The sequence below is a fragment of the Vipera ursinii genome (genome assembly GCF_947247035.1).
Source record: "Vipera ursinii genome assembly, chromosome: 1".
Taxonomy (NCBI): domain Eukaryota; kingdom Metazoa; phylum Chordata; class Lepidosauria; order Squamata; family Viperidae; genus Vipera; species Vipera ursinii.
In genome coordinates this window covers 189,325,834-189,341,791 of record NC_139512.1, presented here as the reverse complement: position 1 = coordinate 189,341,791, position 15,958 = coordinate 189,325,834, and the positions used below count along the sequence as shown (strand labels likewise).

Below are 15,958 nucleotides of genomic sequence, written 5' to 3'. Positions count from 1 at the left end.
AATCCCAATGACCCTGGGGCAAAGAAAATAAAACAAGAGCTCCTCACCGAGCAATGGTTCAAGGACAATCAAACCTCTCTAACATTGCCTGCAAAGGACTCCCGTCCACCCAACGACTAACCAAAATGTTCCTGAAACACATCTACAAACTACATGGCGCACCTAAACGAATAATCTCTGATGGGAGTGCAGTTCACAGATATGTTTTGGAGGAGTTTTCTTAAACTAATTGGCTCATCTCAAGGACTATCATCTGCTTTTCTATTAATGGGGTGGCTGAATCCCCGAACTCAATGGTGGAGCAGTATCTTCATTGCTGTGTTGATTATCAACAAACAAACTGGACTGACCTCCTCCCTTTTGCAAAGGTGGCTTACAATAACTCTGTTCATAGTAGCACCGGCTTCATGCCTTTTAAAGTGGCCACAGGAAAATAGTTCAGCCCAATACCCGAATACCCCCAAGCTCCCTCCACTTCCCAGACTTTTGATCAATGGGTGAGGGGGTGGGAAGAATTTTGGAAAACCACGAAAACTGCTTTGAAAAAGGCTTCTGAGACAAACAAAAAGCAGGCAGATAAAAAAGGGCTCCTCAAAGAACGTTCCAAGTTGGGGAAAAGGTTTATTTGTCAACTAAATATTTATGGCTTAAGTTACCTAGTAAGAAGTTAGGACTGAAGTTTTTAGGACCTTTCCCAATGGTAAAGATCATTAACCCGGTCATGGTAGAATTAAAACTTCCTAGGCTCTTGTGGAAAGTTCACCCTGTTTTCCATTGTAGCCTGTTGAAACCTTTTCGCGGTTCCACCTTAACACCTCCCCCTATGAAGGCACCTGGATCCCTCATGGTGGCAGGACAGACTCACTATGAAGTGAAGCGTATTCTTGATTCTAGAATTTTTAAGGAGAAATTGCAGTACTTAGTACAATGGAAGGGATATCCATTGTCTGAGGCCACCTGGGTGAAATCTAGTGATGTAAAAGCTGACAGACTCATTAATAGGTTCTATAAGAAACATCCTAATAAACCAAAAGGCAACCCTAACCTGTGCTTTTGTTTACATTACAGGATTTGTCCTTTTTTGTAAGGGGGGCCAGATGTCAATGCTGGTAACATCGGATGTTCTTGCATTGACAACATATGGAAATGTAGCCATCTTTTCTCTTTCTCTTTTAGAGTTAGATGATGCTGGGAGGGGGGATGTGGATGAGAGTCCAGTTAGTCATAACAATAATAACTCAGCCATGGGAACCCAAGAACATTGGGCCCAGAGCTGATAAAGATTTGGCAGGCTGGAGAGCTGGGGAGAAAGCCTGCACTTCAAGCTAATTGGGGAATGTGATTTATGACTGTTAATTGGAGGAGGGAATTGTGCTTTGCTACTTTGTGCCCAGGGGATGGGAATTCAGTTTTTGGCTTTAACTATGTAGTGCCAATACTTTGCTTCTCAAATAAAAGATACTTTAAGGTAAACAATTACTCGAAGTTCTTTTGAAGAGTTTCCTCTGTCGGAACCATGACAAAGGTTGAAAAGGCTAAACTGGGCTTAGGAACAATGGGACAGTGTTATTTGGAATGATGAGACCAAAATCTCCCTGTTTGGTAGTGATGGCATAAAATACATAAGGAAAAGATTGGCATCCTGATTACATGTACCGTGAAACACCCAATCAATGTTATGATCTGGGGTTGTATGACACCAAAAGGTGTGGGCAGAGTTTGTGTGATTAATGGGAATATAAATGGCCAAAAATACATTAATGAAATACTTGAGCCCAAACTGAAGCCTTCTGCACATGATCTTTTCCAAGACAATGAAGCATTTATATTTCAACAGGATTCAGGTCCATGTCATGTTGCTGCTGTGTACAAAAAGTGGATTTCAAGATAATCATATTCCACTGCTGGAATAGCCTGGGAATAACCCAGACCTTAACCCAATTGAAAATCTATGGAGCTTCCAGCACATATCAAATGGATATATCTTGCATTGATAGAAATTGACTCAGAAACAAAACTTGTTAAAGATTGTATGATAAAGTGGGCTCAGAATATTCAAGAAGTTATCACAATGGATACTTGGGAAAAGATCTGGGTGAGGAACGTAAAATTTACGCAAGCCCAAAATTTAAGAGAGAACTTTTATAAAATGTTTTATAGGTGGCATTTAGATCCTAAAAAGCTTGCAAGTATGTATCCGAACTATCAACCTAAATGTTGGAGGTGTGGTGGTGAAGATGCAACGTATTTTCGTATATGGTGGACCTGTAAAAAGGTTAAAGCTTTTTGGATTAAAATCTGGTGGAATATGCAGAAGATATTTAAGCAAAGGATAAAGTTTTGTGGGCTTCCGGATGGCAAGGCGACGCCGGAGGCAGCCATTTCTTGGCTGTCAGCTTTGCGGCTCCGTAGAGCCACCGAAAACAGCGCCGATCAGCTGTTTGGCGGCTTGGAAGCCCCCACCTCGGGAGAAGAGGAGGGGGTGAGCATCCAGGTAGGGGTAGAGCTCTCCGGGGCCGCCAGAACTTAGAGTTTTGGTGGCAGAAGGATTGAGCCCCCCCGAAGCCTGGGCATGCTCCGGACTGCAAGGCGTCTCTGCTCCGGGTTTTTTGGAGCAGAACAGGGTGTTCGCAACCATCCCTGCTAGCAAGGAAGAGCTTATGAGAACGAGGACGCAGGCAGAGTGATGCAGGAGATTTTGGTGAAGATGATGTTTTGATCTTTAACTCAATGGACTTTGCTGAATCTGCATGTGAAAGTGAGTAGTTAACAATAGAGGGTGAAAATGGCGACTATATCTTCTAAAGTTCCTGCCCTGAGGCAGCAGTCTTCGGCGAAAACTTTATTGTCCTCTGCATCTGAATCTGTATCAGCTTTTACAGTAAAAGATTTGCAGAGTTTGCTCCAAGAAACTATGGAAAAGCAAATGCAACAATTTGTTGAGATAATGGAGAAAAAGTTGGAGGAGAAGTTTACAGAGAAATTAGCAGAAATGAGAGCAGACATCACATCTGCAACGTTAAATATGGGTAAAAGCATTGAGATTTTGGATGAAAAAGTGGAAGATCTTGTCCAAAATGATACTAGAATGGAAGCCAAGATGACAGAAATTGAAAATATGATAGCGAAAATGGATTATGATTTGATTTCAATACAGTATTTTCAGATGGAGCTTGCTTTGAGAATCAGAGGCCTAAAAGAAAATCCTAAGGAAAATTTGACGAAAATGGTTTCTGAGGTTTTGGAAGGGGTGTTGGAGCGACCAGCAGATGAAATAATGGAAGATATAGATAAAATCTTCCATGTTAATTCGTGGATTGCAAGACAAAGGAAATTACCCAGAGATGTGGTGGTTTATTTCACAAAGAAAAAGATTAGAAATGAAGTTATCCAGGCCTCCTATAATATTAATTTTGTAATGGATGAGCAAAAAGTTTTGATTTTAAAAGAGATTCCTGCAAGAATTTTAAGAAAAAGGAAGGAATTTGCTTTTTTGACACAAGAATTGAGACGACGTGATATTCAGTTTAGATGGCAAATACCAGAGGGTATGGTGGTGACTTATGAAGGTACGAGGCATTGTCTTACCACGGTGGTTCAGGCACGTGACTTTTACAGTAATGTTTTAAAAGCAGTCCCCATATCATCTTTGGAGTCTACAAAGAAAAAAGGTGACAGAGAGCCTCAACGTTCCAGAGAGAATCCACAAGATGTTGAAGGGTTAACGCAGACAGATGTGAAAGTTACAGGAGTGGGTCAAATTTCATCACCACGGGAGAAGGCCAGAAATTGGAAGAGGTGTGCTGTTTCTGGAAGAATGAAGCAAACCTGAAGATTTAGTTGCATAATTGCAAGAGATAATAATGTAATAAGGATGATAGAAGGATTAAGTATGTGGGGATTCATTTTCCACCCTTATAAAATAATTATATAATATTTTGTGTTGCTTTAGTTTTAAGATGATTATGAAAATTTAATTGGGAAGATTTGTAGTAGTGTTTATTGATATTCTGTAAGTTATGCTTTGTTATTTGGATGGAAAGTTTTAAGCCTGGAAGGTAGTGTATGGTATTTTAAGTTGTATAATATATTAGGAGAAGGAAAGGTTGTATTAATTTGGTTTTAGTATGTTAAAGTTTAGTTGGATAGAATAATAGTTTTATAAAACTGATATAAATTGTTTTATGTGTGATTGAAATTAATTTGTAATACTTTTATGGGCAATATTGGAGTAGGTAATAGAATATAAGAATATAAGAATGATGTGATTATATAAAAAATTTTTTAAGTTTGGAAGTAATCTATGGTATTTTAATTTGTATAATATATCAGGATAATATGAATTTAAAGCTTAGTTGGGAAGAAGAACAGCGTTAGACAATTGATATAAATTGTTTGTGATTGTTTTTATTGGGTAGATTGAAAAGTGTTATATTGTTTTAGAATAATTATTGATATGATATATATATATGTTTGGAGTTTATCTATATGAGTTAAAGTTCGATAGTCTATATAGTTCAGGATTGTTTGCGTAAGCTAGATTATGATTGTATTTTTATACCCTGTATTCTGCTCTGGGAAGTGGGGGGGGGAGGGGAAAGGGAGGGTGGGGTTGGGGAGGGTTGGGGAGGGTGGGAGGGAAGGGGGCTGGGGGGGGTTTCTTTTTTTTCCTTTTTTTGTTTTGTTTTTGTTGTTTGTTAAAGCTAAAATGTATTCTAAAACTTTTTAATAAAAAAAAAAGTTTTGTCTGCAATTGTTTTTATTGGGCATAATTACGGATACTACTGTTGTGGACACTAAGTTGATGTTGAACTTAATTACGGCAGCAAGACTTTTAGTAGGTCAATATTGGAAGAAGGAGGAACTCCCGACTATAGAAGAATGGACTTTAAAAGTTTCTGACCTGGCGGAAATGGCAAAGATATCGGCTTATTTGAAAGACCATTCGCAACAACGTTATATTATGGAGTGGAAAAAGTGGATTGATTACATCCAGAACAAATATGGGACCAAAAAGTTTCTTTAGCATTTGCATAAGTTTTGATGTGATATTAGTATTGCTTGTAGTTATTTTATATGAGCTAGAGTGCGATAGACTTAATAGCTTATTGTTGTTAGCATATGGTTGTTTATGATTGTTTTTACTTTTATACCTTGTATTTAGCTCTGGGAAGTCGGGGATGGGGGAGGGGGGAAGGGGAGGGGGGAGGGTTAGGGAGGGCTAGGAAGGGTTGGGTGGGGGGTGGGGGGAGGGATTGTTAAAGATAAAATGTATTGAAAAACTTTTCAATAAAAAAAAGAAAATCTATGGAGCTGACTAAAGAAACTTGTTAGTCAGAAGTGACCCAGCAATAAAACCCAGTTAATAGAAGCAATCATTCAATCTTGGTTTCACATTATAACAGCTGAAGAACTAAAGGACTTGGTTCACTCCATGGGAAGATGTTGTAAGGCTGTAATTTATGCTAAAGGTTACCCAACTAAGTATTAACTGACATGGTGAAAATTTTTGTATATCTCACTTTTTCTATGGTGATAATTTTTGTATATCTTGTTTTTTCTACATGTTTCACTTTTCTTCTTTATAACTGCTATTCTAATAGCAAATCCTTCATAAAAGTTATTGCATTACATTCTTGATTAAATTATCTTTCCATTGATATATAATTTTATGGTACTACTCCAACAAAAAGTGGTGATTGAGCCATCAATCCTCAAATGTACACTTTTCCCAAAACGTTTCCACAATTTTGGCCACTACTGTAATAATAATGAAACACATAGAAACACACCAAATTCCTTCCTGAGGCAGGGATTAACCTTTTCCTGAGCAAGATCAAATAAAGAAATTAGCCCATCAATAGACACTGTTCCACAAATCAGAAATGACAGTTTTGAAAACACAAATCAGAAATGACAGTTTTGACAACCAAGAAAAGGTATAAAAACTCACGCTTGGAGACCACTCTTTCTAGCTAGCCGGGGATTCATGCTGAATTGTCACTTAACTTTGATCTCTGTGATTAAACCTCTCTTTCCCGTAGTTGACTTCTCATTCTGTTTTTTTTTTCTTCGAGCACTGATTGCGGAAATCCCAGCTGGAAAAAGCCAAATGGGGGAATTCCTCCCAACATTAACCTCCTCTTCCTGTGTGTGGTTTGCTTTAAATATAAATATACTTTGGCTGCTTGCTGTTAATTTCCAAATTTCAGATTATAGCATTGTGCTTGTCTCCTTTTTTATAGTGCTCTTTTAAAAGTTGCATGATTTGTCTATTTGAAATTGCAGTTTGGGACAGACTGAAGTTGGTGCCCTCAATGGTCCCGTGGAAGGTGCTTTGAAGAATCTATTTCATAGTAGCTGTCTCCATGCAGCAGTGTTTTTTGTGGCACCCATTTGCTGCATGAGTTGATGCTTTCCTCTGTATAATTTCTGAAATGATTGTTTTTAGGCCCGTCAAGGGAGTGGGAAATCCTTCTATATAGAAATCAGCACAGAACTGACTGATTTGGAGAGGCCTGTTGATAAGTAATAAAAGGATACTTCTCTGTGATCTATATTGTATTTGCCAGTCCTTAATTGTGACCAGATGCACGTTCACCTGTGTGAAGTAATTTTCTTTTCAGTTCCCGTGAAGGGAAGGTCCTTCTTCCCTCCATGGTGTTTGAATTGCAAACTCTTGAGAATTTTTGGTTGCAAAGCAGCTTCTCAAAGCACATAGAATGGTTTTCTGAGCCTCTACTTTATTTGAGAAAATCTGGAGAACAGATGAAGTGCCAGAAGAGAAAAAAGCAATTTTCACAAAAATAAAAGATTGAGGAAACTGCAGAACCTGAGTGTGACAGGTTGTGACAGGCTGAAGTGGCTGCAGATTGGAAACTGAAGAAGGAAAGAAACATCAGAATAAAAGCAGTAAACAAAGTTTATTGAATAATTTTTGACACTTGGGAAGCACCAGGAGCAAGCCATAACAAAACCATACACAATGTTGATCAAATTTCATAACCTACCAGCTACTTCCCCCACCCCCATTGCTTAAATTGATTTGGGGGAAATAATAAAAAAAATAGCTGTTTAGTTTTAGCATCAGCAAGGGACAATCACACATCAGCAAGGAGTAGCAACATTGTTGAGTATTTAGCAATATGGATTCCTAATTAAAGAAAAAGCAGAAAATACTTAATCAAGCAGCAAGTTTGTTATTTTGCAGCTCACAAAAAGCAAAGAATTTGCTAGCCTGCAGCCCCAAAAATATTTCTTTGCTGTCTTGTTGAGTATTGGAGAAATTTGGAAGTGCCTGGGATTAGTATTTGACTTTTATCATATGGCATGAATTGTTATGCTAGGTCAGGGGTCAGCAACCTGAAACAGTGAAAGAGCCACTCGGAACCGGTTCCCTCACAAAAGGAAAAACTGGGAGCCGCAAAAATTGTGTGTGCATGTGCGTACATGCATGCATGCGCAGAACAGGGTTTGACTGAAGAATGGAGCCAAGGCAAGATATGCACCTACCCTGCATATTTGAATTGATTGGTTGAACTTTTTTAGTCCCACTTTTTTTTTTATGGACTGCACATGGCAGAGGACTGGGAGCCGCAGGTTGCAGACCTGTGTGCTAGGTCAACCAGCAGCTTCCTACAGTTCCCTCCAGGATTGTTTTCATTCTGCTGAAAAAAGAGGCAACAAAATGGCTTGTGCCCTCATTGAGAGGAATGATTTGTTACTAGATAATTACCAGACCTTTATGCAAAGATTTAGAGCTAGATTTGACAATCTGACTTGAATATATTTACAAGGTACAAAACAAAGCAACCACAGAATTTATGAATACATACTATCAGATTTTCAGTTATATTCTAGAGATGATAGATAGATAGATGGGTTCAAATCCTGACTGGTACCCACCTTACTAGTAAGGGTCTTTGAGCAAAGATCCCTGAGCACTTCACCTGCCTGCCTCAGATATGAGACCGGCAGGAACTAAAAGAATCAGGGCAACTTGGATATCACCAGGAACAACAAGGTCCACCAGCAGGGAGACCTAATGGAAGAAAGTATAAATGGATGAGACTATGCATGAAACTATACATGGATGAGCATCTGGAACTGATGGAATGCTACTATATGACAGCAGACCTAATGAGAGGGGAATGTATGTAGCATAAGAGGGAACTAGAAATGGACAGAAATCCCAGGGTTTTTTTAAAATCTCCCACCCCACCCAAATGCACTCATTTGTTAAGGAGGAAATTATTGCCCAGCTGCAAAATGCAATTGCATTGGTAGAAGTTGTGGAGTCAGGCAAGGTCATGGGGCTGCATAAGAAGGATAATGGGTAATCAATGAGGCAGAAACCAAAATGAGGAAGATTCATTGCCGAAATACAGAAACAGAGCTTTACATTGTGCAGATGCAGAGCAGAAGCAACATACGTGGCATCAGCAGGTTCTCATGACCGGAAGCACGCAGTATGGGATTTTGAGCACATAGCTTGGATGCAACTGGCAAAATGTTTGTATTGCACAGAATAAGAAGCAGCTGAAGTTTCTTCTTGGCTTTAATAAAGAAGTCATGAAATCTATGAATTTCCCACGAGAAAAAGGCAATACCTTCACAACTTGTGGGTCTTCCCCCTCTTCCTCTCCTTCTGTTAATGGTTTTGATTGTAAAGGGCTCCTATTCATCTTTCTTGGACTTGCAGTGTTTGTCTCCTTTTGCCTGGCAGCAGCATCCCTTTACTATGTTGTTGCACTAAAAACAGAACTAGCAGTCCTAACCAGCAAGCTGAATGGCAGGATTCAGGCAAGGAATTCGCTTCCACGACTTGTTGAACCCAAGGCAGCCAGCCCCTTCATTCCATACTGGAAGATGGCCAGCGCAGCTTCCAGCCAGGTGAGTTGAAAACCATCGGGCACTGGAGGAGCTGAAGAGGGAGAGAGAGAGAGAGAGAGAGAGAGAGAGAGAGAGAGAGAGAGAGAGAGAGAGCGCAATTACAGCCTTCATTATGCTTATTTGGCTATGTTTTGTCAGGGAGTTGTTTTGGGATCACATCGAGGAAACCAAAACATAATGTGGACTGGAGACAGACACAGGGGGAAAAGATCCCCCTCTCAGAGAGGAGAAACAGGTAAGGTAAGATCTGGTTGGATGAAGTAAGATCTGATTGGAATTCACAGTGGTCTCTGGGAAAACACCCCAGGTCAGGACATTAAGAATTGTGGCTGAGCATGGAGGGTCTTATATGGTGAAAATAACAGATGCTGATAGGGTAGATCAGAGGTATCTGTAACAGCAAACTTTCCTGCTGAAAAGATGGGTGTCTTTCAAGTTTCCACCCTTTAGATCAGACATGTCAAACACAAGGCCCGGGGGCCGGATGCGGCCCGTGAAGTGGTTTCATGTGGCCCACGAAGCCATCCTGGAAACAGTGAGGGAACGGCCCCCACTGCCTTGGCCCTGGCCCAGAGACCCTCCTTCTGCCAGAGACCCTCAGATCTGTCCCACTCCTGCCCAGGCCCCCATAGGCACCCTTGATGCGAACGATGTAGAGCTGGCCACGCCCACCCAGTAGGCAATACGCACTCTAGCCATGCCCACCCAGTAGGCCACGCCCACCCGGCCCCCTTAGGGCAACCGCAATGCTGATGCGGCCCTCAATGAAATTGAGTTTGACACCCCTGCTTTAGATGAATTGTTGCTTGATGAACTTTAATCCTTCTCTCCCTTTTCCGGATCAGTTATCTCTCCCACTCAATTCATGTACATCTAATCAAAGGTGAAATAACCCTGTCTTGTGTATTACATTTTATAATTGCTCTTATTAACATGGTTCATTTATTTTCAAAATATAACATTAGCAATACTATAATTCTAAACTGTCATTTTCCCCCCAGGAATAGTTTGAATGGGCCCCTAGCGACATGTATTCATTATAGAATATGAATTCAAATTCCCTTGAACTAGTTTGAATTAACAACTCATTAGTAGGGTAGGAAGAGTTACAACCCACACTTTCCTGAAACTAATTATTTTTAATTTCCTTTACTTGAATCCCACGTTAATTTCCTTGTATGTTTTTTCAACTTCTCTCTAATCTGAAATATCTCTTTCTAGTATTACAGTCGTGTCTGCAATTGATGGCTGACAGCAAAAGTGCCATTCAGCAACATGGTAATGTACTAATTTCTTATCGTGATTTAGTGCAACCCAATTTTCTGTGAGTGAACAGATTCTGCCATTGCATTATAATTGCTCAAATGCAACCTTGTTCTTAAAGGTTCTTAAGTAATGCAGGAAGGGCAAATCCAGTTATATTTATTATCATTTTACCACTCCACCTTTCCCACTTTTAGAGGAAAGCCTGGGTCAGCATTAGAGATTCAAATTTTCAACTCTGATGGTCCACTGTTTCAATGGGTGACAGGTGGAAATGCATAACCTGTCCCAAAGGGTTTGTTTATACCTATAGCTTATATGCTAAAAATCCAGGTGTACACAGGATTCCTGACTACAAGTCTTTCCCTACATTCCACTGCATTCCTCTAGTTCACCAACCTTCTGAGCTGAGTTCTGATACAGTCTGAACCCTGGTAGATCCATAAAAATATGGCTTCTGTCAGGAGGCTATTCTTGAAGATCTTTGGAGTTCACCTCGATGTACAAAAGCTACTTATCTCTCTTTTAAAATCCACATGTATTTTTAAAATACTGAGATAGAGTACAAAGAAATATTGAAAAAAGCAAGTATTGAATTACAAAAGAAAGTTGAAAAAAGCAAGATGATACAAAAGCATCAAAAGTATCCTCAACCACTAGCCATGGATGGTTTAGTTATCTGAACTTCTAATCAAACATTAATACTTGTTTGTTTCTGTTTGAGTTACTCATCTCAAAGGCATAATGATTATTTCTTTTTTTAAAAAAAATCATAGGAAGTATATAAGGAAAATAGTCAATCCATGTTTAATGAGATACTAATAATTTTTCAGATGATTCAAGTATAGTTCCCTGGCTTCTTAGCTTTAAAAGAGGAACAGCTCTAGAAGAACATGGAAATAAAATACTGGTCAGAGAAACTGGCTACTTCTTCATATATGGTCAGGTAAAATAGAGAAAAAAAAGTTCTTTTACTAATCTGTCTGAAGTATTAATTTAAAGTTGCAATGAAATTTATTTGTTCAGGTTTTATATACAGATGAAATGTTTGTAATGGGACATTTAATTCAGAGGAAAAAAGCCCACGTCGTTGGAGATGATCTCAGTCTGGTTACATTGTTTCGTTGCCTGCAAAACATGCCTGAAACATCTCCTAACAATTCTTGTTATACAGCAGGTAATTATGAAAAACATTCTAAATTTGTTGGCCTAGATAAGAATTTTGCTGGTAGGAAAGAGAATTAGCCATATAAAAGGATGGTTGTGGATGGTGTGGTGGGCCATGCTGAACTCCTTACATCCTTGGTGGAGCAGTGGGCTAATGCCTCCTTAAGTAACACCAGCTGCCTGCAATTAGTGCAGGTTCGAGTCCCACCAGGCTCAAGGTTGACTCAGCCTTCCATCCTTCCGACGTAGGTAAAATGAGGACCCAGATTGTTGGGGGCAATTAAGCTGACTTTGTAATAATGCCGCTTGGGGGCGGGGCGAAAGCCCTAATAAGCAGGCATATACATAGAATGAAGGCTATTGCTAAGCACATTGGTTTGTGCTTAAATTGTAAGCCGCCCTGAGTCTTCGGAGAAGGGCGGGATATAAATGGGATTAAAATAAAATAAAAAATCATACAGGTGAATTCCCGTTAATTCTTTCTCTTAATCTCAGTGGCAGGCAGCAACCTCTGGTAGAGAACCAGATGCAAACATACACTGTTTTTTGCTTTTTGGCACATCTTTCTGTGTTAGGAAAATGGCATAGAACTGGGGACTACCTGATGGACACAGACATAAAATCTGCTAGGAATGGGGAAGAACATTCTGGACTTAGAAAATGAACTGCTGCTGAATGGACCCAAACCCCTGAAATAATTGAAATGCATGTTTTATTATTATGGTTGATTGCATAGTCAACCAGGTGTTTAGACTAGATTTGCCTACTTTTGTCCATCTCTTAAGTCTTTCCTAAGGACTGGGATAGGCAGATATTATTGTTTGATGAGGTTAAAGGTATCATCACAGGATGTAAGCTGTTCCAATTAAGGCTGCCTTTTGCAATTGAGTGATGTTGATTTGTTTATATTTTGACCATTCCCCAAAGAGCTTATGGACTAATGTCCATGATCCTCCATCGTTTGAGCCTCATGAAAATTCTTCAGAAGAGGCTGGAATCAGAAAGAGTGACTAATCCCAAGCCTCCCCAAGCAGCTTCCATAATCTTAAACTATACCTCATATCTGCTACACCCCACTAGTCTGCCTTTCCATCCATGTTGGAAGTCAAGATCCCTCTAGAAAAGAGCGGGTGGTCCTTGATTTACAACAGTAATGGAACCTGCTCATTAGTGCTGGAGGTTGGGATCTATGTAAAATGAACTGTGCCATTAATAACCTCCCTATTCCTGCTCTCCCCAATGCATTCGTTAAACATGAAATGAAATTCATGGGTCATTAAGTAGAGCATGGTGTGACCTAGGTGGGGGAGATCATGGGAGGCCTAGTGCAGGGACAGGCCCACCCATATTGGACCTCCCAAGGCTCCCCCCTACCCTCTGAGATACCACATGCTCACTTCCTGCCCCTTGGGTTCCCCACATCCATATGATTTCCTCCCTGTCACAATCACACGCTTGCCTTTCAAGGATATCCAGAGTCCAGGAAGTTGGAGTAATGAAGGCTGCTCCACTGCTGGGCCATATGGCATAATTGAGGGGAAGAAATCCTTTCAGTTCTGCTTTCCTGGCTATGTTTTGCACCCCCAGGACCAGCAGCACTAGCTTTATGCTAGCATTGGTAACGCTGGAGAAACTAAGAAGAAATCCTGCTGGTTTTGCTTTCCTCACAATATTTTCCTCCCACAGTGCCAGCAATGGTAGCTTTACATTAGTGTTGCTGGCCCTGGGGGAACAAAGCATAGCGAAGAAAGCAAAACCAACAAGATTTCTTCTCCTCAGTTTTGTCATGTGTCCCAACAATCAAGTGACCTTCCGTACCCTGACTTTCTGAGTTCTGGATATGTTCAAAAGATAAGTGGGAGAAAGGTGACTGGGTGTGGGGAGGAGTGTGTGGAAGCTGGTGGGGTGGCAAAGCAGGCCCAGTATCTATGGAGACCCAGCAAGCAGGATGGGGTGGGGGAAATAGGCGGGTGTGCTGCAGTGTCTATGTGGTCGGTCTATGGGCCATTGACCATGGGGGAGCTGCAGGCATTGTAACTTTGAAACAATTTGTATATAGCTTTTTTGGAGGGAAGGGGTTGTTATAACTTTGAATGTTCATTAAATGGCTTGTAGTACCTTGAGGACTATATTTATTTATATATACCTTATTTATAGGTGTATATAATGTATATAATATGCATTTTTAACCACAAAATGAAAGAAGGTGGCAGCTTTGTCAATTAAGGACTAGCCAAATCACAACCATTTTTTTGTTTTGGTATATTAGACTGTTGTACTTAAAATGATTGCAATGTTTTGGCAGGTGTTGCAAAATTAGAAGAAGGAGATGAACTTCAGCTTACCATACCACGCACAAGTGCCAGAATAGTCTTGAATGGAGATGTCACATTTTTTGGTGCAGTCAGACTTCTGTGAAAGTCTTTTTGATGTTATTAATTGCCTGGCTTTTTCCAGTGCATCAAGATATTTCAGGAATTATGAAATAATTTGAAATCATTATGGGGGTTTGTTGCATATTACCTCTTTAGTAAGTTGAGTGATGGGTGGTTTTATTTTTTTTAAAAAAGGTATTAACTTATTCAGAAAGAGGAAATTCTACTCATGCTTGTCGTGTACTACCCTCTCATGTGTGGATTACCAGAAATGAAACTTTTCTTGTGAAAATATAAATAGCTTTATTATGTAAGAAGAGTTGAACTTCTGTTGGATCAATTTTGGAGTGCAATGTCTGTTCACAAGTGGTCAGACTTCTGAGCCCAGCAAAGTCACAGACAAGACAAGGTGTAAATATCTCAACTTTACCTACATTTTCCCCAAGCAGCTGCAACTGGAGAACCAAGATTCGCATCTTGCAATCTGCAGAAGAGGAAGAAAGAAATCATACTGCATCTGAACAGCATCAAGTGTCCTACAGAGAGCAATAAAAACATGAACCATAGCAGGAAGTACACGGTTCCTCTTTAGGACACCCATGAAGATGGTTTCAAATACGAACATAAAATAATTTTTATGTGATTCTTATTCAAGTAACTATACTAGAATGCTATATTAAAAGGGCTAGGCAAGCCATGGGGTGTACTTTCCATTTGTCCACCCACTCATCTTATTTACTAATAATCTACAGATATTCTTGATTTTAAGTACTTAAACAGTCATTCACTTATTATTCATACTGAATATGTGTATCAGCATTCACTGTAAATTTTAGTTCATTTATATTGTCTTTGAAATATAAAAAAAACAGCAAAGATGAGAATGGAGTCTGCTCAAAAATGTGCTGCACTTCCAGCTTCTGGGGTAAAGCTCAGAACAATTTTTTTATTTCTTGAGTAGTTCTTTGTTTCTTTATAGTGAAAGAAAAATATGGCTTGTATTATAAGGTTTGGTAGATTACGGTACTTGAAATGATTATCAAGGAGCTGGGGCAGGGAAAAAGATCACTCTCTTTCAAAGTTTGACCTGGTATGTCAAAAGGAACAATCAGGAGCTATCCCAACCAGTTTTTCAGGTCACTTTGAGAGAGTCCACACTGATGCCCCCCCCCCATTTGATATCTTGCAAAAGGTTCCTCTGAGCACCATTCTAGCTTGTGGGAAGCTTTACACTGCATTTTCAGATTTATTACTTTGACTTTCTGTCTCACAATCTTTCCGAATCTTGTTTAAAATAAGTCCAAGATTGGCTTCCCAAACTATTTTCAGATTTATTCATACAACACCATACTACAAGCAGATCTATAAAGATGATCATGAGCTGTCAAGTCAATCAATACCTGTGTACTAGGCAGCTAGCAACTGATCTGCGCTAAGCCACCTTTGATCCTCTTTACTTAAAATTATAATAAATTGCTAGTTTCTCCCTGTATTGTTAAGCCTCCACATTGCCTGTTGAATTGCTAATTCTCATGTTTCAACAATTCAGTTTTAGAGCCCTTTTATGTAGTCATTACAGCCGACATGATGGGAAGGTGTCAAGATGGAGTAAAACCAAAGAAAGCATAGATTCTCCCTTAAGCATACTGTTGCCAGCATTTCTTGATCCCTGGCATAATATCAAAGCACAGAATATATCAGTGTTTCAAAAAGAAGCGTCCAGTTAATGTAATCAACAGGGGATTTCCTCCACCTTGCTACTGGAACTCCTTCCTTTAAACTTCTAAATGCCATTTTGAACCTCAGTGCCATCTACTGACTGGAGATTTCACAACATTTTCCTATTGCTAATTGCTATTTTTCTTTGCTGGAATTTACTTTGTTGATAAACATTGAATGATGCCAAGTCAGTCATTCAGGCTCCAAGACATGATTAGCTAATTTTCAGAGCAGCAGCTTGAAAGTTTGGGACTTGGTGCTTTTGTTTATGCCACTTTCTTCTTTTTGTTCCATCTATTTTAATTTTATTTTTTAAAAAAGGTAAAATGAAATGCACCAAAAAAAATTTAAGTGACAAAGTAAAAACACAAAACAAACAAGACACTAAACATATGCATAAAAACTAACACATATACACATATTTCCCCCAGTTGAATAGTGATTAATATACTACAACAATAGTAGTTTCCCACTCCTTGCGAAACAGGCCCAAAATATTTTAAACTACTAAACTATTAATTCTATTTGCAAATTATTTATCT

The 15,958-nt window shown here is 39.4% G+C and overlaps 1 protein-coding gene across 1 annotated transcript; it reads left to right on the top strand.

Moving 5' to 3' along the window:
• The first annotated feature begins 7,966 nt into the window (after positions 1–7,966).
• Positions 7,967–14,394, top strand: TNFSF13B (TNF superfamily member 13b). The gene is made up of 6 exons (XM_083350289.1): positions 7,967–8,892; positions 9,031–9,127; positions 10,114–10,170; positions 10,989–11,101; positions 11,182–11,332; positions 13,628–14,394. The coding sequence occupies exons 1-6, from the start codon at positions 8,572–8,574 to the stop codon at positions 13,738–13,740; spliced, it is 852 nt and encodes a 283-aa protein (XP_083206415.1). The 5' UTR covers positions 7,967–8,571; the 3' UTR covers positions 13,741–14,394.
• The last annotated feature ends 1,564 nt before the right edge of the window (positions 14,395–15,958 follow it).

What these genes read in the sequence shown, in the direction of transcription:
- TNFSF13B (XM_083350289.1), top strand. Translation starts at nt 8,572, where the DNA reads ATGAAATCTATGAATTTCCCACGAGAAAAAGGCAATACCTTCACAACT. An exon ending in CTCTCAGAGAGGAGAAACAG is followed by an intron (nt 9,128 to 10,113) that starts GTAAGGTAAGAT and finishes ATCTCTTTCTAG; the next exon opens with TATTACAGTCGTGTCTGCAA. An exon ending in AAGTGCCATTCAGCAACATG is followed by an intron (nt 10,171 to 10,988) that starts GTAATGTACTAA and finishes ATAATTTTTCAG; the next exon opens with ATGATTCAAGTATAGTTCCC.